At 40.7% G+C, this 26,685-nt stretch overlaps 1 protein-coding gene across 2 annotated transcripts in view; it reads left to right on the plus strand.

Annotated features, from left to right (window-relative positions):
* Window positions 1-7,599, plus strand: part of EGFR (epidermal growth factor receptor) — a 152,487-nt gene extending 144,888 nt beyond the window's left edge. The window contains exons 24-28 of one of the 2 annotated variants that reach the window (XM_057365321.1): window positions 967-1,064; window positions 1,584-1,751; window positions 1,842-1,889; window positions 1,993-2,095; window positions 3,105-7,599. In XM_057365321.1, the coding sequence (XP_057221304.1) occupies window positions 967-1,064; window positions 1,584-1,751; window positions 1,842-1,889; window positions 1,993-2,095; window positions 3,105-3,481 (794 nt within the window). In that variant the 3' untranslated portion in view covers window positions 3,482-7,599. Of the gene's footprint in view, window positions 1-966; window positions 1,065-1,583; window positions 1,752-1,841; window positions 1,890-1,989; window positions 2,096-3,104 lie in introns of both variants that reach the window. The other variant, XM_057365320.1, reaches the window with a different exon arrangement.
* The last annotated feature ends 19,086 nt before the right edge of the window (window positions 7,600-26,685 follow it).

The raw sequence follows: 26,685 nt of genomic DNA on the forward strand, positions 1-26,685 counted from the left end.
TAAAGTAGAAACAGTAGATGCTATCCTGCAAGAATGGTGAACTCCCAAAGGCTCCATTTAGCCTAAAAGCAAGAAACATTTCTTTTTGAATTAGCAGGGAATTGAGTTTTTAGTCTGATAAAAAGTCACTGGAAATGGTAAGATTTTTGGGTAATGTGGACGCCTTTGTGCAATACAGATTTCCAATAACATATTACTCCTTTATTTCTCCATTACTTTAGATAGGCTGTTTCTTCTGAGTTCCTCTGGACACACCAAGCCTGACCTTTATTATTTTTAATTTTAAACACAAGAGTCTCTGTATCAGCTCATCTGTTTGTTGATAACAGAAAATGTGGGTTTCCTAACTAATATCACATGTAAAACCTCCAGTATCTATATTTGAAATCTCTTCCAGCATTGATCCACACTAAGCCATAAGGACTTGCTTTTGTTCAAGTCTATTTGCAAATTAAATACAGCTTAGTTACAGTAATCTTTCAAAATGTCTCCAGTGAGGATGTTTTCAATTTTAGAAGGCATCTGGTACAGAGGGCTTCTGCTGTTGCTTTCCCAGGRCTTCATGAAGCAGTTCAGTGACTGTCAGACGGTCAAATCATGGTACCTCTGCTGGCGTCAGTTTGCTTCCTCTCCTTCAAGAGCTTTTTTCAAAGCAGATAATTTGGATTATCCCTCAAAGGGACCTGCTTGCCCACATGGAGATAGGCCAGCAGGACAGGAGATAGRCTAGGCCTGGAGTTTTTCCAACATGGGGTTTTATTTCCTTCTTCCCAAAACTGCCAAGATGATTTTAAATGCYGAAATTCACACCYGTGGCTGGCRAAGGAACTTTTTATGGTGGTCGCTAAGGGCTAGTTCCTTTCTTCATCCCACACATGACRCTTCTCCTTTTGCTGTTATATTTGATTTTAAACTCTGTGTTTAATCACCAAAACAATTTTTGTTTGTGCGTTGCTTTCCGTGCAGGCTGGATGATCGATGCAGACAGCCGTCCCAAGTTCCGTGAGCTGATYGCTGAATTCTCAAAAATGGCYCGTGACCCTCCACGCTATCTCGTTATACAGGTACTAACCACAGYRGTGGRAAGATGCCTGATGGGCATTTCATCTGAGTCCCAAAGGARCTAGCAATGCATATGAAAGCATATAATATGGATAATTGAAGGCCAGATTTATTCTTGCTTTCCAGGTTCTAACACATTCAGCTAGAACCASAAACAAAATGCCAARACTGGTCACTGTTTTCTTAGTACTGGTCCCAGTCTAGGACCAGCAACAATCCATAGTGTAGTCATGAGAGGAGARCAGAGTCTGATCCTCTTCAAAATGCAGGTTTTCTTAGCAGCAGGGTGGACAAAGATTGCAGGCCCAAGTGCTTCTCAACTCTAGGTAAATTGGATTAAACACAGATAAGGGTTGAATTTGATGATCCTTGTGTGTCCCTTCCAACTCAGATTTCAACTAGATTCCAACTAGATTTGATATCTTGTCCCTCATGTTAAATTACTTAGTCTCACAGAGAAGGGGAGAATGAGGGCTTGGAAGAAGTCTGCAAGTCCTTTCTCATGGTGACTTTTTTCACAGGGAGATGACAGGATGCACCTGCCCAGCCCTACSGACTCCAAGTTTTATCGCACCCTGATGGAGGAGGAGGACATGGAGGACATAGTGGATGCGGATGAGTATCTCGTGCCRCACCAGGGCTTTTTCAACAGCCCTTCAACATCTCGCACTCCTCTCTTGAGTTCATTGGTATGAATTTTTTTCCACTGTGGAAACATGACAAGCAATTTTAAGAGTGAACTGCTTCTCCTAATGTCTGTATTTTCTTTGTCTTTTAAGAGTGCTACCAGCAACAACTCTGCTACAACCTGCATTGACAGGAACGGGGTAAGTTGAAWGACCTTTAATAAAGGAGTAACTCCACCTATGTGGATCAGCTTCTACAAATCAGTCCATTTAATACTGTATTTCTCTACTTTCATCCTAGCAGGGGCACCCTGTGCGGGAAGACAGCTTTGTCCAGAGGTATAGCTCAGATCCAACAGGTGCTTTTCTGGAGGACAGCATAGATGACAGCTTCYTGCCAGCCCCAGGTGAGTGCCTCTCCTGTGTGTCCATCCCATGACCACTCGTTCACAAGCCATTTGGCTGCAGATATAATAATTTTCCATCATTTCTGTAGAAAGGAAGCAATTCAAATTCTTTCTACTCTTTCTGCTCAATAAATATGAGTTGAAAAGTGTGCACATATCATTTTCCTAGCCTTTATCTGTCTGCATCTGACCATTTCTCAATTCAGTTCCCGCATGAGCCGGGTTCCTTATGGTGGCCATGTGTGCCATCAAGGCAGGGAGTTTGCTTCTGTGGCTATATGTTTAAAACTTTCTGCTTGAGGAAATATCCTCTAAAAATTTGGTTTCATTCCTTTTATCAGCAATATAAAGAGTTTTATGGCTGTTTCATTGCTTTCAGAAGTGGATYCACAGAAGGCAGTTTGTGATTTCACATGGACTTACAGTGTAGGCGATCAGAGAGAGAGCCAGTGAGCACTGAGGGAGATGGGGCTGGATAATGCAGCTTTGTGTCCTTAAATAATCCCAACCAACCGTTCCAAGAATATGCCACAGCTAAAAAGGGTGAAAGGCCCTGCGAGGAATAGCATTGACGTGAAATGTAAAGTCACTGTTACTGCCAGTCCTGTATTTTCTAGGCATTTTCCTCATCTCTAAACATTTTTTCCARGGAAACAGCTTCTGGCAGCTAACCTCCCAAACTGCCATTTCAGAACACTTATCTGGGACACAGCCACCCACAYGCCACTAAAATCAGCAGTAGTATCTCGCTGTCTCATGGTCCAAGCCATCCTTCTGCTGGTTGGCAAACAAAATTCTGAAAAGTGAACYTCAGGGCAGCATGTTTGGTGCCACAGAGTGGCAGTCCCTGCCTTTGGCTCTTTTCCACTCCGGGAAGTTCAGAGATGTGCCTTGTGTGAAGAGCAAGTGGCAGCTGGGTTGAAACTACATGTCAGGTGACACAAATGGCTGCATTAGTTTTATATCTTCCTTTTCATTCCTTCTCATTTTAATTTTCTTKTTATTCTAGAGTATGTAAACCAGTTGGTGCCCAAGAAAACATCTGCCTCAGCAGTCCAGAACCCAATCTACAACAACTTCTCTCTCACAGCATACTCAAAGGTCCCCACRGACTCCACCTACCAGAATTCACATAGCACAGCTGTGGACAACCCCGAGTATCTCAACACCAACCAGTCCCCACTGGCCAAGACAGTCTTTGAGAGCTCTCCCTACTGGATCCAGGCGAGCAACCACCAAATAAATCTGGACAATCCTGACTACCAGCAGGACTTCTTACCGAAGGAAACCAAACCTAATGGTCTCTTGAAAGTTCCCACAGCAGAAAACCCAGAGTACTTGAGGGTAGCAGCACCAAAAAGTGAATACATTGAAGCYTCAGCATGACCATAAAGAATTTCTTCTTGCAGCAAGGCAAGCTGGATCAGTGAACTGCTGCAAGGGTGGACTCTGACTCAGAGCAAATGGCAACTGCAATGCATCAAAAAGCACACCTCTCCTTTTCAACGTGGGGCTTTGAAACTGCAAAGCCTGTCTGGTGATAGTTTGGGTCTTTCCTTGCCCATTTCCATATGAGGAAATAACTGAGGCCCATAGCCTGTGTTCAGATGCATGTTGGGATGGAGAAGGATCTTCCTGGACTGAAGAAATATGGATGCATTCCTTTCATTTTCAAATGGTAGCATGGTAAAAAGCCACTCTGGGATGAACTTGAGAGCTGTACACATTGTACAGTCAAATTCCTTTCTACATTCTGTATTTTTATAAATGTTTCTAACAGAATTTTTGGATCTTTTACAAGATCAGATGCTTATACTGCTTGTCTGCTAAGTGTTGCTCAGATCACCAGCAGGAAAAAAAAATATGTTCCAAAACTCCTGGAACTGAAACTGTTTTTCTAAATCACGAGATTTTTACAAACTGGCTCCATATATTRCCTTTTGGCCCAAAGGTGAGAAGTGCATCTGAGGGACATATGGGCGATTCTGTACAGGGCAGTATGGAGCGGATTGGTCTGGGGAAAACTAGCACAAGGAGCAAAATGGCACAGTGCATCACCTGCTGACCACTACTGCTACAAACTGACAAGAGGACCACACTTCCAAATCACCTCTACATGATTATAAAGTGCTCMCAAGTCTGTTTTCTGATGGTCAAGCCCAAGACTTTTTTTTGTTCTGATCCCTTATGCAGCTGTCAAGTTGTCAAAATGTCTTTCTTCTTCAACAAAGCTGTTTAAGATGTTGCTGAAACTGAAAAATGAAGTGTCAGATAATGTTTAACAGACTTCAATTAAGTGTCAAGGAAATGCAAATAATGGCAAATTGGAGCACTCGTGAGACAGACTGGAAGAACTATGCTAAATTAAATTTGACTAAGGCARGAAACACAGGTAGCTCTAGCCAAGCAGCTTTTTTTCTCTTCTTAAAGGGGCTCAGAGCAGAAATCATTTTCCCTTATACATTTAACAAAGAAAAGGAATATCTAAGTAGTATGTTTTACTCACTTCAAGGCAGAATACTGCCAATTGCTGTCAATGCTGAGGCAGAGGCTGGGGCTGGTTACATGTCCCTTTGAGGTTACTACCATGGCAAGGCAGAAGAGGCAGTGAGAATGAATTAAGGAAAGAAAGAATGATCTGGAGTGATGGAAAATATTATTTCCTTCTTGTGAAGCATAGGGTTGCCTACTGCTTCTTTGAAATACACAGCATCATCTTCTGCTTTTTAGTGTGGTATAGCCAAGCAAGGCGAGGCTAAGATTAGCTTGATGGTATACTTCAGTCACAGCAGCAAAAGTAACTAGTCTTTCCAGTGACCCATAAAAWTATTCCATCATTAACATTTCTTATGAATTTAGAAGGAGTAAGGTGCCTAAAGTGTGAATTTAGTCAGTCCTTCASATGCATACCACCAGCAGCTTGGCAGTGCTGTTTTAATCAAACCATTAGATCAGAAAACAAATTCTCATGTGGAAACAAAGGTCCTTAACTAGTTGAATGTTGGCAACTTGTTTAAGGGTAGCATAAGCAGCTGACTCGGAGAGGACTTATAATCTATATTAAGTAGCTGGAAACAATCAAGTCTATGCTGCTGTTGTGTTTTGAATATATCATTATTTGTTTCAGTTTAAGTAMTGGATCCGAAGTCCAGGATCAAGCAGCAAATCCTTAGAGCACTGTTTTTACAGATTTACTGGGGAAAGGAGACCTACAGTCATGTGACATAAACCCTTTTTTAAGTAACATGCTTTAGCAGCTTGTATRTGTACAGCTCATGGGTCAGGTTACAGTACACTGTAAAGGGGCATGTTAGGTCAGAATCCAGGGATTGTTCTCTTTGTGGATGTGTCTCACCATGACCAAGTCCCAGACACGGCGGTGTRGAAGATGCAGTGTTTTACTGGGATTATTGCTGGCTTGTATTTAAAACAGTGACCAAAATTCAGTTCCCACGTCCAATTAGTGGCAGATTTCTCCTTGCATTCTTGGGAGCAGATTTGTTGTGTTGCTCTCATCAGTGTGCAACATGTGCGCACAGGCAGCTCTGCTTTTCCCCACCCACCGCCCTGGCAGAAATGTACAGAAAACTAAAAGATGATCTTAACAGGATTCACAGATACTTTTTCAATTTGCTATATCTGTCATGTCTCCAAGCAGAACACTAGAAAATCACACAGTGCATATTCGCCCACAGAATTTTTCAAACACTGTTGCACAAAGGAATTTATAGATTTTAATCTTTTTAATCTGTTAGCTAAAACAGRAAAGCCACTGAGAATCAACGATGTGCATCACCAGCATCATGTAGCATGAAAATTATTTAATAGAGGTTAACACTTGCCCTTTTAAAATAATTTAGGAGGGATTCAATAGCAATTCGTTGCTAGAAATGAGGTTAATCTAAAAATTAAGCAATGTAAGTTTGAAAGAGCATCTCTCTTTGAATGCGAGGTTTTTGATGAAAAAAGTGGGAAAGAGGATGTAGGACCACAAACTTGATATAAATGTAGATTCCAGATTGGAACCATCTATTGTAAAGTATTTCTGGTAAACAGGCATCCTGTAAGCCATGATTTGTAAATTGGTGGCTCAATAATGATTCAAAAGCCAGCAGATCCAGTGGCACGAGCAGATGGGACTGTGCAGCATCTGGCTGTGGCTGGAGACACAGGTGCTGTGCAGGGTGATGGTCACAGGATAACAGACATCAGCAGTATGCCGAATCATTTCCACCACGATTTAAAAAAAAAAAAAAATTAACCAAAAGTAGCAGAAATGTCAGTTTTTTCCCACTGCGGCTCACTGCACATTTAACAGCAAGGAGGCCCCTGCAAATCATAGGTGCTCACACAGGGGAATATGGTTAGGCAGCACAAATCAGCACCCAAAAATAACTTGAAAGGCCAGCTGGAGGTGTGGGTAGAAAAGGCTGATTTTAAAAACACAGCTAAATAGGGAAACTTGAGAAAGAAAGTTTTCCTTTTTACTGTATTTCTCATGGAAGGCAAATTAAATACTCACAAGTTAGTCCTTAGCATCTATCATAAAATGCTAGTTAATACAGAAGTCCTTTTGTAATAATAATTTAGGACKTTTTATAACTTATAAGTGTATGTAAATGTAAGCTAAGTCAAGAGTCTTCATCTTTGMTGTTTTCCAGTGATTGTGTACTGTGCACTTGATTATGCGCACTTGATTACATTTTGGGCCTTGGGTTGTTTTCTTCTGCTGGCACAGGGAGTTGACCTGGGAAATTTCCTTCATGTTGCCATTGATTTTGTCAAGTAAATTCATCCAGCGGCCAGGGGCTTGCTTTTGTTCCCAGCTGACAGTCAACATTGAAGTAAGATGTTTTAGGGAGAGGCGTTAGATGGAACTCTCTGCAATGCCTTGAGGTGATGCCCCATCCCACCAAATTCTCCATCACTTAAAGCCCTCCCTGGCACTAGAAAATGTGCTCCTGTGTCTTGTTTGAAAGGAAGAGGCTTGTGTAGGGAGAGCAATGCCAGGGAAGAGCTGCCACTGACCAATCCATACCCGAGACAGCTGCTGAATTTGCACAGGGATGTCACTGACTGTTCCTACAGGTGCAGGTGCTCCTGTCCCCGATGCCAGCTTGATGTAAAAGGGCTTGCAAATATTGCTTGTGCAAAAACCAATGTACATGGCATTCATACCACGGGGGGTCTCTCTTCTCTTCCCTGGGGGACATAGTTAGGGTTACAATAAGGTCACAGGATCCCAAACAACCTAAAGAGGTCCCATCACAATGTGCCTGGGGTGTTCTTGGTCTGTCTGCGGGTGCTCCAGAGTGCCAAGGAGAAACTTTGCATCTCCAGACAAGCACTCATTTTTCACATTCAGGGTTCAACATCTCCTGTTAGTATGACCACTGCCTCTCCAATGAGCAGTTACAGTGCTCTGGCCATTGTCTCCCCCAAAGTTTCTCTGTGAGAAAACACCTGAATCAGGACAAAGTGTGAAAGCGTACCTGTGTCCTCCTTGGTGGAAACTACATACTCTTGAAATGTCAAACTCTGTGTATTACACTTAGCAGGAGTACTTTGTAACGTTTTAGCACCACTGGTTCAAATTTTTATATTGGGATCCCATTTTCTAGCTTTCTTTTTATAAGTGTCCCCTCTTTGTTCTGACATACAACTTTCAAGGCGCCTTTTTAAAATAATAAAGAAAATAATAGGAGAAAAAAGAAAGTTTATACAAAAGAAAAACATGACACCTTCAAGTACCTTGTCAAATGGGCTGCATTAAGACCAAAGATGTAATGCCTTGTTTTCTTGCTTTAAAGAAATAGGGTATTGATAACCACTTCCACTGCCTCTCATTTATAGAGAAGAGCTATAGAGCTCCRTTCTTCATTGGGGCTGGGTCAGACCTCCACTGAACCAAGAGAGCTTGGCAGGAGGGCGAGCCTGTCCACAGAAAACCAAACTGAATATCAGGACCACGTATCACTTCAGGGTCAAACCTACAGCCTCTACTCCATATTGCACTTAATGCAATATCTTAACAGAGACACAGCCAAGAAAAAAAAGAAGCAAAACCATGATATTTTGGCTCAGTATCAGGAAAAAATACAATGATGTGAAGATGAGACACAAGATGAAATAACTTTTTTGTGTGTGGAAGTGTGTAGGCAGGCAGTGAGATTTTATAACAGTAACACTTTTGGTTATGTATTCCTTTAATTATGCGGGGGAGTTGAAATCACGGAGCTTCCATGATATGCTTTGCTTTCTGCCATGCGTCCTGCCTGTGTTTGATGTCTGATGTTCAGGCAGATCACCTCCTGTATTACCATGGACTCAGAATTGTGGGTTGGTGCAACCCCTGCTTTTTATGCAGGGAGAGAGAAGTGCATAGTAGGCTGTACCACAATTAGTGGTCAAGCTAAGCTATCAACAGCATCCAAAAATGGGTTTCCCAAAGGAATAAAAAATGATACCTGGAGACCTACCTGGCAAACGACRCACCACTAGCTGCATTGCTGAAGTCAGCAGGCAAAATGCCTTCAGCCAAGATTTGGGGCTGGTGCTTCATCAGCTTTGCTGTCATCTCTAACATGGTRCAGATGGGGCTGTCCAGATGCATGGCAGCACACACCCTATGGTCTCTTTGTATCTCTGGCTTTGAAGTAATGGACTTTCCTGATTAATTAGGTGAATACCGGAAATCAAAAATGCCGCTAACTGGACTGGTAGAAAGTGTTGTTCCTACACAGCAAAAACAGTACATCATTTCCAGTCAGGCTGAAATTTACCCAGACTGGTCTCCTTACCTCTCACAAGCTAGCTGGAGAATGTGCTTTTGCATCCACCATCAATGCTATCCTCGTATTTTTTTAAAGGGAATAATCAAAGTAGCTGTCTACAATGGTAGGAGGCTTGCCTCACATACCTAYGTTGCTTTTTTAATCCTACATTCCTAAGTGTTCTCCTTGAAATTAGTGGGATGTTTAAATTGATTACACTGAGAGCATAAAATAAGGCTAATGTTGAGTGATTTTTGAAAATCCCTCACAATAATCAGAGATCCTATGGATCCATTGCCCATTTTAGGCTGCTTTGTATTGATGCAATCAACTGAATATAAGGTATGATGACTTAGTTTTAATAAAYTGTCAAGCAATATATCCATAGATACAGACGGTACCCTCACAGCATTGTAAAGTTACTCAACTATGAAAGCACTATTTGTAAAATAAGAAACTCTTGACTTTTATATGGTTTAATGGTTTATACTGTTGATCAAAGATTGTTTGTATATGAGCGATGAAAAAATGAGGTGTATATTATTCTTTTTAATTGTTTTTAAATTTTGGAGGACTTTTATTGTAATGTACTGTTGTATTTGGGGGGAACAAAAAGCAGTGGCTAGCTTGTAGCTTGTAGCCRGAGAAGAACTCATAATAAGGGTTCTTTATTGATGTACTTAGATTTTTTTTTTCTGGTAACATTTGTCACCTTGGGGATTTATCCAGAGCTTAGTGACACTAGTAACAGCAGTCTTTCCTCTCCCCAAGATTCTTTGGCTCTCTGCATGCACAGTGCTGGAGTTTCATAGTGTGAGCAATAATACAGGCAACACTTGTGGCTAATGGAAGTGCAATATGAAAGCCCAGGTGCTGCTTATCCAGACCCTAAAAAAAGCTGCTCTTCTACTKGTCAGGTTCCCACTTCACTTCCATGACAAGAGCAGAAGCAGAGTGAAAGTAATCCCTCAAAAGCTGATCCATGTGACATGGGGCATGTGAAGCCATAGTGTTGGCCATTTCCCAGGTGCATAGCTAAGGCATAATAAAGTCTCAGAGTCACACTGGTGACTTAAATTGTTGTACTACACTAGGCAGAAAGAGAAATTCTGTTAGCAGAGGCAGTCAAATGAAGCCCCAGTTTACCCTGAATATGGATGTTTAATTGTCCAACTGGTGGAACATGTAGCAGACAAAGATTAAGGGAATTGCAGGATCCTCAACAGAGCAAAATACGCTGCATTGGCAAGACAGTGAAGAAGAGAGGAGCTGGAACTGTCAGTATGCATTCAGCCTGGATACATTCCTAGTATCACAATTAGTAAATGAAATAATTTTTGTCTTTATAGATGAATTTTGTACACAGAAAAAAAAAAAAAAAGCCACAACAGCACCTTTCTCATTTTTATCTTTCCATCCAGTCCTTTCCAGTACATAGGCTGCATGTTTTACCAGCTCAACCTATTTTATGCAGAAATGATGTAGTCTTAATCTTCATATTACCGGTTCTCAGAAATGTCTAATGCGTATTAATGCATGATATTTTTATTTTAATAAAAGTAATTGAATAAATATTTGCTTTTGTGGCACATGATTTTCTCTTACATCCCCTCCCTTAGAGATCAGCTGGCTTGGGAAGTTCCAAGATAAACTAGTATTGATATGAAAAAGAATAATTAGTATCAAGAAGGAAATTGAAACATATGTGCACCTCTGTGAAGATCAGAACGCAACTTGTAGATTTAAAAGTCTTTATCAGACAGGAAACTGTTGTTGCCTGTATCTGACAGAGGCAGAGCAATGCCTCTGTGCCTACCCCAGAAAGGTGAGGACACTGACTTGCTAAATCCCACTTTCAAAGCACCAAGAGAGAGGAATTAAAATGAAGAATGGTGTAAGTATAGAAAAGCGTGGGTGTTTGGGATGGATGAGCATTCAGAAATTCCACTGAGTTCAATGCAGTCARCTTCAAATAAACAGGAAAGTGACAGAGGGTGCAAGAATAGAAAACAGCCAAAGAAACACAGCTGCAGTTTAACCTCCCTATCTGCCTGCACAGGATATGGCAGATTAGGATAAGATATAGAAAACTGCTATTAAAAGACAGGAGAGGAATACAAATCTCTTCCACAGGCTGCATAATTATCAACAGCAGCACTAAGCAAGCCTCACCCTTTGGCACTCCTGACCTCGGCCCATGCAGCCTCTGGGGAACTAATCTGAATTCCCAATAATTACATCAGAACATGTCAGAAATGTAGAAGGCAGACAATAAAAGAGCTAATGTGCCCTGACAAGGCCCACAGCCACGGCTGGACCACCTACCACGGCACCTGGGGCAGACCCACATGCCTCTTACAGCAGTGAACATGGAAGGGTTGCACAACTGCTCTTTGAAGTAGTCACATTTCAGCAGTAGCTGATCACAAATGGCCACGTTTGTTCCAGTCCTGAGGCTGCTGGCTGGGGCAACCCTTCTGCAGCATCATTTGATAAAGGGTGTTTGTATCAGGCATGGTTCTGGCAAGAAAGAGGGACTTTGCAATTGCCAAAGGCGGGTGGTGGGAACAGCAATGAGGGTGGCTCAGCTTCTTTGAAATGGCATTCTGTTTGCTATGAGAGATGGGATCTGTTCTTGTTCTTCTCTGTTCTCTCTTGACCTGCATCAGACCCATGGCAGCACCCCTGGAGGGGTGCCACAGGCATGGCAGGGACAAAGGGACATGTCCTGCTCAGGGTGCCATAGTGGGGTGGCCGATGCTGCTCCCCACAGCACGAGGTGACCTGCTCTGAGAGCCCATCTGGAAGTATATCTGGGGGAAGTAAGCCCTCAGTCCCACAATGTGCATTATTGCTGTTGTTTCTTTGGGGGAGGAGCTGGAATTGCAGATCAGGTGGTGCTTTAAATAGTTTGTTGGGAATTGAAATGTCTCTAATAAGCACCATCTGTGTGAAGTTCAACACCAGAGCTYTTGTAGCAGAAATCCTTTCCCTTGMAAACATGTTTTCTTCCTAAAGAGAGCAGAAGGAATGTTATTTAATGTGTGTGTTAACCTCAGAGACTGCTGCCTTCAATGAGTTACTGCCCTATGAAACTGAACAAGCTCAGAAACAGTGCAGTAAGTGCTTGCCATTTTTGTCCTGTAKTGTAGGTATGTATTATATGTCTGCACCTTTTCTTTTTCAAAGGGGTACAGACTTACGGATTGCACTAGACTTCATTGGATACTGTCCCAGCTCAGAGTGATGATGATACAAAGATGGATATCCTTGTCTCATAGGCAGCTTTTGTTTAACAGTGTTTGTCTTGGCACTGATTTAGCAAGCCAAAGTACAGCCAGTAAGGGTCAAAGCTGGTTATAGAGATTTCCATCTAGTGCCTGGAGCCTGTTAAATCATCAAAAGCTGAGGATTTCTGTGTGAATTTAATGGTGGTGTGTAAGCAATACAGCAATGTGCAACCTCTGCCACTGTCCATGGAGACCAGGCCATTCTAGGTCAAACTGAACCGGGGTAGGCATAAATCTCATGGGAATGCAGCTCTGGCACAGCACAGTGGTGGGATCCCTCAGGCACAGTGCCTGACCCTGTGGCCAGACACCCTATGGGGCACCCATCTGCAGCTATTTGAGATTTCCAAAAGGAGCCCAAGCTTGTAAAGGCTGTGTGGGACTATTCCTATTACCCCTGCTTCGAAGAGCAGCAGGAGGAAAGCTGATGRTGCCCTCTCTTGGAAGGAAGAAACYCTGTCCACAGCACACACGGCTTTAAAATAGGTCTSCCAGCAAATGGAGCTGAAAAAATGAGCTTGCGTAGGCGATTTATTTTCTAGTCCATTTGGAGTACAGGTTCATGGTACATTTAATCCAACCTACGTATGGGATGCTGCTGGAAAGAGTCTCTGCGCTGATCCAATGGAAAATTAATCCTTCCATTTGGCAGCTTAGTTTTAACAGACTTGCAAGACAATTGCATGTACCACAGAACTGACTTCTGACATAGCAATGTACATGCCAAGGACATGACCAAACCCCTTGGTGACAAGTGTACAAGTGACAGCATCATAACAAGTGTGACATCCTCCTGCCCTCAGAAGCTCTTGTGCATGTTACTGTAATTAATTCTATTTCCCCAATTCTCWGTTATTGGGTTTCTTTGTGTCTTGCAAGAAAAGCAATATTGTGCAGATGATGCTGTGAAGAATCTTAAAGTAATGCAAATAGGCTCTGTCAGAAGAAAGAGATTTAGATTCATGCTTGGTTTGTGATCATTACACTGTTRGTAGGGAGAATTCTTCATCCAGCCTTTTTGCATCTTATGGGAATGCTCCAGCATGGATTTAACGCAATGCAAAACCAAAAAAAGGCTGTTTTCAGTAAATGGCAGTTTTAGAAAAGCAYGGTTTTGCCTAATGCAAACACTGCCTCCATATACTTTTAAAAATTAGTGTATTGGCCCCTGGGGCTTGCTAATGCAAGATTATTTCTAGTACTTGTTTTATTGGTTTAGAATCCAGTGGGGATCTGCGTAAAAGATCCGGCCACTTTATGTTTTGCTGCTGTGWATAATGATGCTGGAATAGACTTGTAAACAAGTGAGACTTTGAATTACTCTTGGGTTTGACTGCTAAGCCAACAAAACTAGCTTCCCACCAGACATGAGCTGTACCAGTGGTGGAAAGTGGCAAAATGTCTGTGTGCCAAAACCTGGGAGCTGTAGGAGCAGAGAGCAATGGACACACCCCCAAGGCRTGTGTCTGTAAGCAATATTAACATCTCAAGAGCACACACACACCGTTGCCCTACTCCCAAACGTCAGGCTGCTTTCTCCCCTGTCAAAACCTGACCAGGAAGGCTTTGTATACAAACAGGACCTTCCCCAGCACAGAGGAGGCAGCAGCAAGGGACACCTTGATCATTACTTGATAGTCAGGCTGCCTCCAACGGGAACTTGAAATCAACACGAAAAGGCAGGCAGGTACCAGGCAATTCCTGGGAGACTCAGTGATCTACATGTGATTAACCCAAATGTGATTCGGCAAGAGTTTTTAGAGGTAACACTGATTCCAAATTCATCTTTGTAAGCGACATTGTCACAGTGCTAACTGCATCGACTTTCTGATGCTTCCCTTTAATAGAAACTGATGCAGATCAATTGGTCACTTCTCCCAGAGGGACAATGCTCACTGGAAAGCTGAAAATAATTATTCAGCCAGAGATAAGCCCAGTGAAATGCTGSTGGCTGGGACAGCTCCATCAGAGGATTTCCACCAGGCTGGTTTACAAGGGAGAAGCCTGAGGAAGGAGACAAGAGGGTGTAGGTGGGACATTCAGACTGTCCAAAGAAATCCTGGAGAGACCTTGGAGGGAGGTGACCCTGTCTGCTTCACAGTGTTTGACTCATATTTAGTCTCACAAGGACACTGGGAGGTAGGAAAGCTTGTTACACACAGATAATAAAAAAAAACTTGGGGTTTTTAACTTCAAAATAATGAGAAAAAGAAATCTGGCCTGATAAAGAAAACAGCCTGGCCTAGTGTGGGATGGCCTAAGAGGAGGGAGCAAGTAGGTCTTGGCATGACTGTAAAGAGCTGTGAGGATAGAAGAATTGCACACCTTTTAAGGACAGGAAGGAAACACAGTGGAGGGYTGAGCTAAGAAGAGAAATGTCAGAGACTGGCTGACTGACTTGGGAAAACAGGCATTTTCTTTMAAATAAATCTGCACCAGAATCTGGTCATAACTCAGTAACCAAAGATACATGCACACAAAGAGCATTTCCTAAAATCTTAACTGAATCCCTTTATACATGTCACAATTTTGTTTTGTGACAAAGGTTTGAACCCTCTGAAGGTGTTTTGGATAGGATTAGGTAGRTTTGCTACTTGGGTGGTCTTTTGGACTTATATTACTTAGTGGAGGAGGACTATTTATTTATTTAGCAAGGGGCCTATGGGGCAGTCCTGAAGGAAGAGATGTGACTCTAYGTCCTGCTTGGAAGTGAGAAAAAGCAGCATGGGCAGGAGACTTCAGAGGAAGTACCTACAGATATCAATTTTTGAGCCCATGCTTATGACTTTAGCTGAGCTGATTGATGGCAGCCTTTTATACAGTTTTTTGTCAAAGGGTCAGYGCAATTACACAAGTATTAGCCCTGCAGCCGAGCCACATACAGGCTGCAGGCTGTTCTGTGCACTGCATTGCTTCTTAGCAAAATTTTGAAGGTACTCAGCTCAGTTAGGTCCCTTTGAAAAAGGCCTCTTACCTTTTGTGTGGAAATAAAGATCCCTATAAAAGTGTGCCTTCTGAAGAGAGATGCTGGATGTGTAGTTGCCTGGTCTCACCTTTCCATGCAGAAAGGTTTGCACAGCAGGTGGAACAAGCCACAGGCACATACATATCCTCTTGCAGGGTGCAATTTCCCATTTTGCAAGCCGGTCAGCTGCTTACACAGAGAAAATACTACTCAGGGAGTCTTTAATGGGCTCAGAGATTATATTTTGTCCTCAGTGCTGGKTTACTGTGTATTGAAGTTATCATTCAAAATGTTTGCTCAGAAAACTTTCTTGGGTGAAAGACTTCTATTCCATTAATATCTATTTCAAGCTCAGTTAATGAGCACTACTCAAACTTAGGGTTTCTCACACTAAGAAATAACAAAAAACTACCTAGAGGCTGTCAGGAAATTAATAAATAGGTTAATATAAGCTGAATTATCCCAGGACCATGGATGCCTTCTCTTTTACATGCTTTCATTGAGCACATACCTTTTAGCCCCCAGGAAWGATATTTTGCTATATGGTCTGATGGCATCAAGCCAGAATTTTAATAATACTGATGGGAATTTGATGGAAATCCTCATTCCAGCCCCATTTGAAATATTTTTGCCAGGTCACTCCYGCTCACCAAGCAGAAGAGTTTAGTCCCTGATGCTGGGGCTGCTTCAGCTCTCCAGTGAGTATAACACAACGGGGTCTGATTGGAACCTTGCTGGTTTACAGCCACTGAGCCAGCAGGGCTTTATATCAGTTTATAAATTTATGGCTCATCATTTTTACATTGGCTATGATTTTTGCCTTTTGAGATATTTAACAGGGACACTCTTTATATTGAAAACATAAATATAGAGAGAATGACTGCTTACCCATAGGTGCTGAGAAAATAGTGTTCAATAAACTAATARTGATAATTTATAATACAATTTCAAGAAAAAGAGGGAGAATTATTTATGTGGTATAGATGCCTTCCTTCCAATACCATATTGCTCTAAAAGAAATATTTCAATACAGATTGGGCCAAAGAGGATTCTTGTCTCTCTGTTGAGCCTTTTCTCATTCTGTAAATGAAATTTTACATTTACACTTTTTTCATTTTAGAAAATTCTCTCTCTGCGCATTGCTGAGATTCAGTACAAACTCAGTGACACCATTCATTTTCTCTGATGGTGGGTTTTTTGTCAGAGTACTCTGGATGCTTTTTTTCATAGAGAAAGTGCATTTCATCCTATGCAGAAGCAGTGCAGGCAAACAAAACGACACACAGTCAGTAACAGTGGCTAAGATGAAATCCAATGGCTGCTGTTTGCATCTTCTCAAGGTATCCTCATGTCTCAGCTATAAACACATTTAAAAGCCCCCAAACATATTTTCAGCAATGTAAGCTCTTTCATAAACCCACTTGTATAGGTATAAAATTTTCCAATAYTGCAGTGGTCTAATTAATGAAAGTGTAATACATTAGGCACGTCAAGATTTCTGGTAGAATAACATTAGCTGATTTTACTCAATATGAAAGTATATTAAGTTGTGTGATGAAGGAGACTGCTGCTTGCCTTGCTCCATGCTTCAGTTCCTGTGGAAATGTAGGTAGTAGATTAAGAACAGCCTAATTTGTTCAGTGAAGAGAAGGGGAGAGCTTTTTGTTGAAACAGCAGGAAGCTCTGAGAATTARACTCAAAGCCTATTGTTGCTGTTGAGCTCTTGTGTTTAAATGAGTAAGATGCACTAGTGCAGACTGTTAAGTACCTGACTCTAAATATTGTTATTTTGTACAGGATTTCCTGAAAAGAAGGATTTGTCAAACTTGCCAGGGGCAGAGCTGCTGTCATCTTTTCAATCTTGCATGGTTAAGATGTATTATACTAAGCAGAATGCCAGCGTGGATTGCCTTTGTAGATGAGAAGAGTTAGTCCCACGGATCTTGTTCAATAGGATCCATTCATTTCCCGGGTTGCAAGGTTATGTTTCTGTTACTTGTTGAARTCAAGGATTCACTCTGGTGGAGTTAGAGAGAATTAATTTCTTTCACTTGGCCCGCAGTGGGGTTGCTGGTGGTGTGCAGGGTGGCACTTGAGCCCACCCTCCTCCTGCATCCGTTGCACCCTCGGCAGTGCTGTTCTATGAGAGAGAGGGCAGCATGGCAAAAGGCAGCAKCAGATAAAGCAGATAAACTAATTACTGAAAATCTGGCAGCAAACTGAATTCATAGCAAATCATTTCAGTGCAGCACACAAAACAAAGAAAATCCCACTTTTATAACCATCAACACGTTTTGCTAAAAAAAAAAAAAAAAAAAAAAAAAAAAAAAAAAAAAAAAAAAAAAAAAAAAAATAAAAAAAAAAAAAAGTAAAAAAGAGAGAAAAAGAATTAAAGCAAGCTTTTCATCTTCAAAGTCCTTTAGTCCTTTACAAACATTTGCTAATTACCCTTCTATGTCTCAGTATTGCAGCTATCCTGAGAAGGGCCTTAGGGGAAATGGTAGCAAAGCTTCCAAATATCCCTTTGAGATATAAACTGAACTTCAGTTTTGTTTTTTTTTTTTTTTAACTCACCACTGAATGCAAAGCACTTCTATAAATATTTCAAATAGCACTAACTATGCTATTGARATGCATATGTGTGTACACAACCTGTTAAAAAGTTATCTATAATTTATGTCCCTCTTAAGTCTTTAAAGCCAATGACTAATGGCACATTGCCCTCTCTGTTGGAGTGAACTTCTCTAGGTGGGTCTGCAAAGACTTGCATACAAGATTAACTCTATAGAGCAGTCCCACAGAAGCTCAGTGCAGTCGTTCTGGAGCAATACGAGCATGCAACCTTACCATGAGCAATGCTGTGGTGAGTGTAAATTGGCCTTTTGGACCTTTTCCCTTGTTGACACTRGTAGGTCCTTCAGCCCTGCCGAGGTTACTACTCTCACTTGTTTATTTTCGGGGCATACTTACATCCTGGGGAAGCAATTTCATGGCTCACTTGAAGGCCCAAGCCAGATTGTGCCCCGAGAAGCATCACTACAGCAGGGTTTGCTGTCATGTCCCCGATAACAGCATCAATCATTTGCGCATGACATAAAAGCTGAGCTCAACTCACTAGCTTATGATTTTCACCCAAAAAGTATAAAACTGGAGTAAATTCTGTATTTTGAACTATGCAATTCTGCATACATTTCCTCTTAGATGAAGGATCATCAAAAATACTGTATCGCATAATGTTTATCCCTTGATGAAAGCTCAGAGAAATAAACTTCTAAGTAGCTGTCTCTCTTTTACAATAATAACCAGACCACTTATACCCCAATTCTTCAAAGCACACATACACTTAGACATTTAGACATTCTCCTGACAGATGGATTACCATCTAACTCCCACTGTTTTTGAAATGTAGCTCTGATTCATTTACAGAAACTTTGCTTTACTCTTTTCTCATAAACTTTCTTAGGCTGTTTTAGAAAAGAGGTCATAAAGTTTCRTTTCCCATTCAATACTGAGTAATGGCTTCATGGAAGGTACTTCTTCCTGCACTGAATTAATCTCCAGAAATTTATGACTTTCTCRTATACTTTGTTGGCTGATACTGCTGGGACTGCTTCAGAGTCACACAGCTTTGCTGAAGACCATATTGCATTGCTAATTTCAAATGCAAAATTTTAAAGGCTTTGCCACAATAGACTACACGCCAATCTTAGASTGTGAATACCCCAGTTCTTCAATTTTTGGGCTTCTGAAGTGACCATCATGACAGTGATAAAATAATGGTAAKCTGGCATCACTGAAAATTAAACAAGAGCACCAAGATTTTGCTATTTACTGGTCCACCTGCAATTTTCACCAATTTCAGCAGTTTGTCAGTTAAAGGAAATCAAGCAAGTGAAAAATTAAATCTAGAAAGTTGCTAATGAGTAACTGGAAATATCAGAAAATTTTCCTCAAGCATGATTTGGAAGTAAAGCAGAGTTGTCCAAATAGGGTAAGATGTTCTCAGTTTTGTGGTGCACAAATGGTTGCAAGACACATACACTAAAACACCAAATGGGCTACTATCAATGGGAATTCTCTTAAATTTTCCTKTGGGAAGAAGAGTACATCTGTTGACGCAGGTGAAAACTTTTAAGAAGGCCTGCATACAGAAATGTCAATGTTCCTTATATTGACTTCCTGAAATGTTTTCATTGAAGCTTTTATCTTAGCTCCACACAAGGCAACCTTTACATATTTTACTTCTTTGAGACATATAACTGGCATTTGTYTCCATCATACAAAAGGTTTTCTCGTCTTTCAGGGAAACTTTCAGCACCAGAAAGTTCAAAGACAGCTTGAGTTCACACCACATGGCCAAAAGGCATCTCCTTGCCTCTTAAATGCACACCATTCATTCCTTATGTAGAGCTCTGTGGGACAGCAGAAGCTCCTGGACTACCAGCACTTTCCCCATAACAGTTGTTTTCCACAGTGCATCTGTTTTGCCCAACCTACAGGCTTAGTCTGGAAGTTGGCAGTGCTGCTATAYACTGGTTGGGTGTCTTGAGATATTTGAGTTCCTGCTCCAAATGAACTCTTTTTAAAACTTCTAGGCTTTGAATGGGTTTGTGCAAGTTTTGCCCCACTGTTTCAAACTTGCAGAATTACTTTTTCAGATAGTTTGGTAGTATACCAAAGTTTATGTTGATTTTTCCATGCACAACTAGGAGAAAAATACAGCAAGGTTCAGAGCCCTGTCTTCACTCTTTCCTCTAAGTAATGAAGCATTTTGCCATCAGACACATGCTAGTACAAGGTCTGTGTGTTTCCTACTGCCTCATMACCTTCCAGCATTTCACATTATATACATTATGATTTGCTCCCTGTTTTGCCCCTTCTTCCAGTATTTGAAGTGGTAGTTGAACACTGTACTGAGAGCTGCCACCAATTCATCAGCAGCCCCCACCAAAACACACACTGGGCAGAGCCACACATTGTAAAAACAGACTACTCAGGAAGCAAATGATTTCAGGAAAAAAATCAAATCAGTACTAATTCTGGAAAAAAATAAAGGTCAAATAGTGGGAGATGAGGCTAGATAAGCTTCTTAAGAGCTTACTTCTTTAATCTATTGAGGAYGCTTTATCTGGGTATTTAGCAATAGCTAGAAACCATCCAGCATTTCATTTTTATTTTTTTTCTAAACCCTCTATCTGTTTATATTTAAAACCAGAGATGGAAGGAAAGAGAAATATTCATAGATCTGGAAAACCAGTGGAATTGGTAGGGGACTGGGATGAGTTTCTAAAGTGATGATACACTGCAACTTGGAATTAGTGTTTCACAAAAGTTAAGTCATYTTCTGACRTCTGTGTCAAGTATGTGACGTAGRTAGATGGATTCAGTTTCATGATTRAAATAAAATGGTGCCATCATTGACGTGTTGAGTTTAATAATCACAAAGACAGGCCTGCTTGTTTATCCTCAGAACTACTCCTAAGAGACCTCAGTACCACAGAAACYTACAATGTCTGGTTGTACTATACATGAAAGATTTCAGCTTCTCCAGCTACCACAATATAACTTTCTGTGAGCATCAAGATCAATAATAATAAAGAAAACATATCCATTATGCCCACATCTAGAGTGGGAATGGAAGCATCAATCTGCTCACTCCTTTTTTTACTCCTGCAGCACCATTTGGCTCAGCAATAACTGAAATGGTACAAGGAAACACTCCTGGTGAGAAGAGCACACCTCTCCTCCCCATCCCACCTCACTAAGATGGGGATGCTARATCTGTACCACTCATACCAGCAACATGTCTGGTCCTCTTGTTCCACTTGACACCTYTCCAGCCCCATCACATTTCACACAGCTTAATATAACATTAAAAACCAGCTTCTGCCTCCACTATCATAGTTCTTAAGCAAGATGAGCCTCTCTGAGAACTTCACCCAGGCTTTTCATTTTTCTCTCAYTCCACTCTCACCACCTACTTGTGCTACATGACAAAAGAACTCTTGGCCAAGATCAAGGAGYTTTTCTTGATCAAAGTAGTAGTAGAAGGTTGAGCTGTTGGYTTGCTTTCTTTTTCTYTTTKTAATCCTTCACATCTTCATTCTACKTGTTGTTTAGGCCATCATCTTTTTCACCTTTTTTGCACTATTACGCAGCCCTGACTAGAGCCATATGAAATTTGGGAGGCCAGATCTGACCCAGCCACAGGAAGCCTGCACCCTGCTGAGGAGGAAGATGTCATAACCAAAGCCCGTAGCTCCATCCTGTCAGTCACAGAATTCTATACACTGATGTAGCCTTCTCCCCTCAGGACTGCTTTGGGGGAAAGGCAGGTTTTTTTCTAGGGTTTTTTTTTATTCCGTGTAAAGCTGATAGATGAACTTACTTAATGAAGCATTCTGCAGCCTGATGACTGTGATTTATTCTTCCTCCCAAGTGGTTTAATTCTACATTGGTTATCCTTGATTTGTCAAGTAATTGGAACAGAAGTCACAGAGGCTGCTTTAGATCAAATTAAGCAAGAATTCCCCATAGTCTTCAGTGGGTTACAGTTTTTCTCTTTTTTGGCAGTATTCTTTTTTCAGTGCCTGACAAAATTGCTTAATTTTGTTGAAATTTTCAGCAAAAATAACTCAGACATTGGAATAGGAATGTTGTTGTCAGAGGTAAAGAGAAGGGTGGAAGGCATGTTGTGAGTAAAATAATCTCATGCTCTTAATAGTGCTGGGAAACAAAGCAAATAGCCACTGAACTAGGCTTTCAATGGCAACTGAGCTTTTAGGTATCACAGAARAAACTAATTCTGAGTGAGCAGTTACTTCTGCTGTTTTAGCAGGCTGTGCACRTTGGAAACCGCTCACTGCACCGGACTGGATGCAGCACTCATTGGGCTGTGAAGTCTGGTCAGACGATTTTGAACATGAGGGAGGGGCTGTTGGGAAATCTCCATCCTTTGCAAGGCAAAGAGATCCTCACAGCCTTTCATCAAGGTGGGTGCTGATTTGGAGATGGTCCCTATGGACATCACTGTGCAAAATCCAAAAGAGATCTTCCATCACACATGGCTGCCAAAGGGCTCTGAGTACAACCTTCTTCCTCAGACCACATTGAGTGGGGTATCACTGCCCATTAGAGCACCTCAGGGTGCTTTCTGRGTGGCTGAATCCAGGGTGAGATGAACTGGACTATCAGAAAACTATTTTTCTTCCAGTTTTKTTGTTTYACAAAATTAAAGCCCTAATAATSTTCATGTTCAAATACTTGAAGACTRAGATGATACAAGTCCTGTATTTCATAGGTGTTTAGTATAGGAATGTGGGTCGACATACAACATCTGACAATCACTAAATGCTTTCAATTTGGATAAGGCTGTGAGGAATTCAAGGTGGTTTATATCCTTATACACTATATTGCCACATTGTATTGATTGCACTTGGTCTTCAAACGAATACTTAAGAGAAGGAAAAAAAGGGTAAAATGGAAATTTCCTCAGCTTTTCAAACTGTGCCTTGAAGAATCATAGAATCATAGAATCATAGAATCATAGAATCATAGAACCATAGAATCATAGAATCATAGAATCATAGACTGGGTTGGAAGAGACCTGAAAGATCATCTAGTTTCAAACCTCCTGCTGTAGGCAGGGACAYCTTTCACTTAACCAGACTGCTCAGAACCCCACCCAGCCTGACCTTGAACATTGCCAGGGATGGGACATCCATCCCTGAAGAGGCAGCTACACTGGTAGGAGCCTCAGTGCTTCGTGATCTAATAAGTATGTCAATACTGGCATGAGTTGATATGGTTGCAAAGCTCTATCTCATGTATTTTTAAGCCTCAAAAAAAATTTCCTAATCTTCTTCCAATCTGCAGATGTATAGCTTCCCTAAACCTTGGTTCTTATATGTRGGAGACTTAGTATCCCAGAACCTCACATCCTCAGTTCTGCCAAGTGACTAAGAAAATATTACTAGCTCCCCTAGTTATCCTTAGTTCCAGATACTCCAATGACTCCATTCCCCCTAGTTGTCCCTGGCTCAAGACACTCTAATGACTCCATTTGTTCTAAATTTCCCACAGTATCCAAAGACCAACCTTCAYCTTTTTTGAAGCAAGGACTTGGTAGTATTTGTTGTAAGAAAATTAGTATGGAAGAAAAGTTCACATACTACAGCAAATGGCAGTGCAGGGACACGAGCCCATGAAATTTGTGAGTAATGAGAATTTCTACATGGGTATTTTGGCACCTTGCAAAAAACCACAATGTCAGCCTATGTTGTCTGTYCAGCACATTATCTTGGTAGTAATATCACCAAAGAGGTAATTTTCCTTCTATGTGACAATCCCTGTGAAATTGCATGGGTTTTGACCAACACTATTCTAGAGGATATCCAAGTGATATACTTGAGATTTGGCAAGRTTTGCATTCAAACTCAGGCAATCTTCATGTTAGAAAGGTTAGTTTTAACATCTTTAACTTCATCTTGAAGTTAGAAAATGGTCAGAACTAAAGAAGCCTGAACTACAAATCGTGCTGTGATCAGACAGCTCATTAGCTTGAACTTGACACTACCATTCAATTAGAAAACATTAGGCATCAGAAAACAGCAAAACATCTATTTAAATACTGAGCATATGAAAAAGAAATAAAAAATCTGACAAACAGGACATACCTGACAATTCTATTAAAACATAAATCTTAAGTTTTGCTTTTCCTGAGTTTAATTGAAGTCCTGGCTTGAACACAGATGTAGTGAATGTATATTCCCTAGTACCCTATATAACCTGTAAGTCAATTCAGTCTCAGCTTGAACACAAAATCTTTTCCCAGATGATGTGTCTGTGATTCTTTTGCATCCTGAGGCATTTGGCAAGAATCCTGACAAACAATGTTAAACTCAAAAGAGACTGAAAACACTCAAGGCAGTGGATTTCTAAGCCTTGATCAACTTCCCTGAAGACAGGGAAGTATTTATTTTTTAGGGGAGAGAAAAGAGAACAAAGAGAGGTCATTTAAGCAATGCAAACTCAACACAGATACCAAGAATAAAAAAACCCACAATACTGACAAACCAGGAGGCAGCAGGCAGAAAATATCACGTCACTAATATTGTTAGTAGACCCAAAATAGCACAGGAATTAATTTCCACTGAAGGCAAAGTAAAATCTAGAGATGGTCTAGATTGTAACCAGCTTTAGCAATCAGTGAGCTCTCTSTAGTCACCAACAATAGCTGTTTGGTGTTTTTAATAATGGTTCCCTCCAAAGCAATGTGATGTCTTTGACAGGCGAGGAATTGCAGCTAAGGTAAATCTTTTCTCCAATAGAGGCAGATCTATTGGAGAATAAACTTTCTAAATAAATGTTCCATATTTTACCTAATACTGTGAATTCTAAAGTTGTCACAAGCACATACACCTTTTTAAAGTTTTTGTTTCTTGTTWGTTTTCTTTTTTAAATCAGTGTGTCTAATGAGAAGCCAGACCAGAGCAAAACAAAATGTTTTTCTTGTCACACCAACACCTTCAGCTTTGACTCTGGAAAAGATGGGATAGGATCATAAGGATCTCTGTGTGCCCATTTAGCTCTTTCTTGTTGTTGCTACCCGGCATGGAGTCAATTGATATTGTCACAATACAATGTGTAAAATGAACATCTTAACTACCWTTAAGTTAATGAATCTTTTATTTAAACGAGGAGTCACATACATGCTTTTCAATGGAAGATACTTTGTTGATATGCTGAAGCATCAAAAAAGTCCAAAACGTCTTCTCATAAGAACTGAGGTAATCARATAGAATTTATAAGAAAGAAAAAAACAAGCCAAGACGTATGTCTTTTTGAAACATGCTGCAATTCCAAGTTAAGTTATTTGCTAGCTGCAGAAATTGCTGTGATACTCTTTGGTTTGCATTACTTACAAAGAGTGATGCACAGCAGTCTATTTTAAACATAGAAATCTGAAAGCTAGAGATGAATCAGTAAAACTTAGAGGCAAAGAAAGAAGTAGTGAAAGRAATTCTTACTGCATCTAAATAGTGAGTCTTCCCAATTCTTTCTCACAGTATTTTTACTGTCAGTGCAATCAGGAAAGTAGCCATTTATGTAAGGTGTTTATTTTTCAGCTGATCTTATACAGGCATTTATTAAGAATCTTTTATGCTGATTTCAAGGTAAAAAACCTGTTGCTTGAACCTTAGTCACGTGAGCTGCAAAAATGCCTTACATTTAGGAAAGCCCAAACCAAATTTCAACTTGCTATGCTTCTCATTGAGAGAATTAGTTAATTAAATCCCAGCTAAAAGTTTCTACATGTTATAAGCAAGTTTTAATCACTGCTGATGACTGGGATTTGGGTGGAGAAATCATGTTCTCATACCCTGTTGAGCTTTTCAGTGTATGCAAATTACTGGTGTTTTCTTGTTGCAAATCTTTCTCCCCTTCTCCATAGCACTCCTGTTACAAAAGATGCTCAATTTRTTGTTAGATAAATAGAGCTGCTTACACTGTTTCAGAGCACATTTTTAGAGCAGGTGTTGTTGCTTCTTCAACGGCTCCTGATATGAGGCATATAAGTAGATCACGTTCTTCAGAAAGTGCACTGCTGGGTATTGGCCAAATCTCCACCTATCTTCAAGAAAATACGCATTTAACTGGCTGTAGCACAGACAACTTCACTGTCTGGAGGTGCAATAATGAGCGTTCCAGATACTGAAAACAGAGATCACATCATTGTATGTTAAATTTTCTCTATTGAGTTGCTTGAAGTTACAGACTAAAAGGCTTTTTCTCAAATTTTGCCTTATTTGTTAATGGGGGAGGATTTGTTTGCAAKACAGTAAGAATATCCAAAGTTTAAAGTAAGAACTGTGCATAAGTCATTTCCTTTGTACAGAAATAATATGTGCTATATATGTTAAGCCTTTGCCTATTTTATTGTTGGTGGTCAGTGAGATATTCTGAGGCATCATTAGCAGAACAGCTAACTCACTCTGTTCTTCAGCTAATTAAGATACTATGTCTTCTTTCTTGACTCAGTAAAGTCTTGCTCTTATTTCCTCTAAGCAAAAAACCCTCATAGGTACAAGATAAATTATTGCCTCGAATAACTGTTCAAAGCCTCAAGCTTTATAAGGCAAAGATGCTGACCTTATGGCTGCTTCTGTGTCTTTTCAAAAATCAAGCAGACACATTGAAGACTTACAGGTCACTGTGCCTTAGGATGTAGCTCTATTTCATCCCCAAGCATACAACACATGGGATTCTTGAGTCTCTGCAAACCAGAGTAGACATACATCAGATATTTCAGACATTCTGCTTGCTTCAGCTACATGCAGAAATGTCACMAATTTTTCCTGTCTCAGTAACAGCAGGAGTCTGCTTAAGAACAAAGATTTAACAAMTCCCACCTGCTAAGACCAGTTACCTCCCTCACCCAACTCTTATTGCCCATTATCCATCGCTGCTTGTCCCAGAGGCATGTCAACATGTCCTGCCTCTGCTCAGAAGGCTAAGAAGGGCATTTGCAGACACTGGTGTTTAAGGATAATGACCCCAGAT

Source organism: Malurus melanocephalus, unplaced genomic scaffold (genome assembly GCF_030028575.1).
Source record: "Malurus melanocephalus ecotype Western Australia unplaced genomic scaffold, MMel_1.1 scaffold_51, whole genome shotgun sequence".
Classification (NCBI taxonomy): domain Eukaryota; kingdom Metazoa; phylum Chordata; class Aves; order Passeriformes; family Maluridae; genus Malurus; species Malurus melanocephalus.